General features: G+C 54.4%; 1 protein-coding gene across 1 annotated transcript in view; it reads right to left on the bottom strand.

Annotated features, from left to right (window-relative positions):
• Nucleotides 1-1,422, bottom strand: part of LOC106816558 (FK506-binding protein 5-like) — an 18,322-nt gene that overhangs the window by 3,109 nt on the left and 13,791 nt on the right. The window contains exons 6-7 of the mRNA XM_014821181.1: nucleotides 629-757; nucleotides 69-277 (exon numbers count right to left, since the gene is read on the bottom strand). Of these exons, the coding sequence (XP_014676667.1) occupies nucleotides 69-277; nucleotides 629-757 (338 nt within the window). The remainder of the gene's footprint in view (nucleotides 1-68; nucleotides 278-628; nucleotides 758-1,422) is intronic.

Below are 1,422 nucleotides of genomic sequence, written 5' to 3'. Positions count from 1 at the left end.
GTTAGTGATAGAGTCAGGGTCAGGGTTAGTGTTAGTGATAGAGTCAGGGTCAGGGTTAGGTTACTGACCTGGAACAGGTCCGGTGGCAGCATGAGTCCCTGCGTCTCCTTGAACACGACGTCACACACCGCGCCCCAGTCCGGACGCTTCCCCTTCTCATCCCCGCCTCCCGGCACGTCTGCTGCCACCTGGTGAGCGTCGGCAAGCTTATCCGACGACTCCGGCGGCGGCGACAACGTAGAGGGCAGCACCAACGCCTTGCGAAAACCTTCCAGCTCTGCGGGAGACGGAGAATTCCCGAGTGACGTGCCATGGTTGAAATCGCAAACGAACGACCGGTGAGAACACGCACAGCTTCCGTCGCAATCGTGAATTCGCATAAAGCAATCGCGAGCGATCGAAATCGAATGCATTCAAACGATTAATTTGCATCTTCACGATCACGCAAGCTGATCGGACGCTATCCGATGCAAGTTAGGGTTAAGTTATTCAAACTTTTACGTACGTCAACGTTTTGACTCAAGTCGGATCACAGGCTGATGCACGCTAGATAACTGACGCATGTACGTATAATTACGCTCATACGTTAATCGTGATAATAACTCAGAGCTCGCGTGGCGCCCCCTACCTGCGGGCGGCTCGTACTTGAGCCCGTTGTCGCGAGCCCAGCCGATCGGGTGCACGCGCACGTGCAGGTAGAACAGCCAGAAGTCATGCGCCGCGGTCTCACAGCCCTCGTATCTCAGCAACAGTCGTCCTGACAACAACAACAACAACAATGTGCTACCATAGCAACGGTCGTCCTGACAACAACAACAACTCCAAACAGCAGGCAGAGGCGGCGGAGAAAGGATAGAAACAAGCCATCTCTCGTCTCTCGTCTACCTCTCTCTCTCTCTTCTCGCACGGCAAACACACGCTCATCATTCTTCTCTCTCTCTCGTACTCTCTCTCTCTCTCTCCTCTCTCTCTCATCTCTTGCTCTCTCTCGTCTCTCATCTCTCTCTCTCCTCTCTCTCTCTCTCCTCTCTCTCTCATCTCTCTTCTCTATCTCTCAATCTCTCTCTCCACGCCATCTTTCTCTCTTCTCTCTCTCTCTACTACTCATCTCCCTCCATGTCCCCCCCTTTCTGCTACTTCTTTCACCCCCCTCTCTCTCACCCCTCTCTCTCCCCTCTCTCTCCTCCCCCTCCCTCCCCCTCTCTCATCTCCCTCTCTCTCTATCCTCATCTCTCCTCCGCATCAGTCGTAAACCTAGAGCCGACAGCTGGTGACATTACAGGCCGGTGGAGAAAAGTTTGAGAGCTGGAGTGAAGCCTGCATGAAGGGAGGTGTTGAACAAGTCCCGGCCCCGGCACGTAACTGGGTCGCCACTGTCATATGACACCCTGTGGACGCTCTACAATCAGGCCGAAGGTACGC

Source organism: Priapulus caudatus, unplaced genomic scaffold (genome assembly GCF_000485595.1).
Source record: "Priapulus caudatus unplaced genomic scaffold, Priapulus_caudatus-5.0.1 Scaffold1415, whole genome shotgun sequence".
NCBI lineage: Eukaryota > Metazoa > Priapulida > Priapulimorpha > Priapulimorphida > Priapulidae > Priapulus > Priapulus caudatus.
This window is presented reverse-complemented; position numbering and strand designations above follow the sequence as displayed.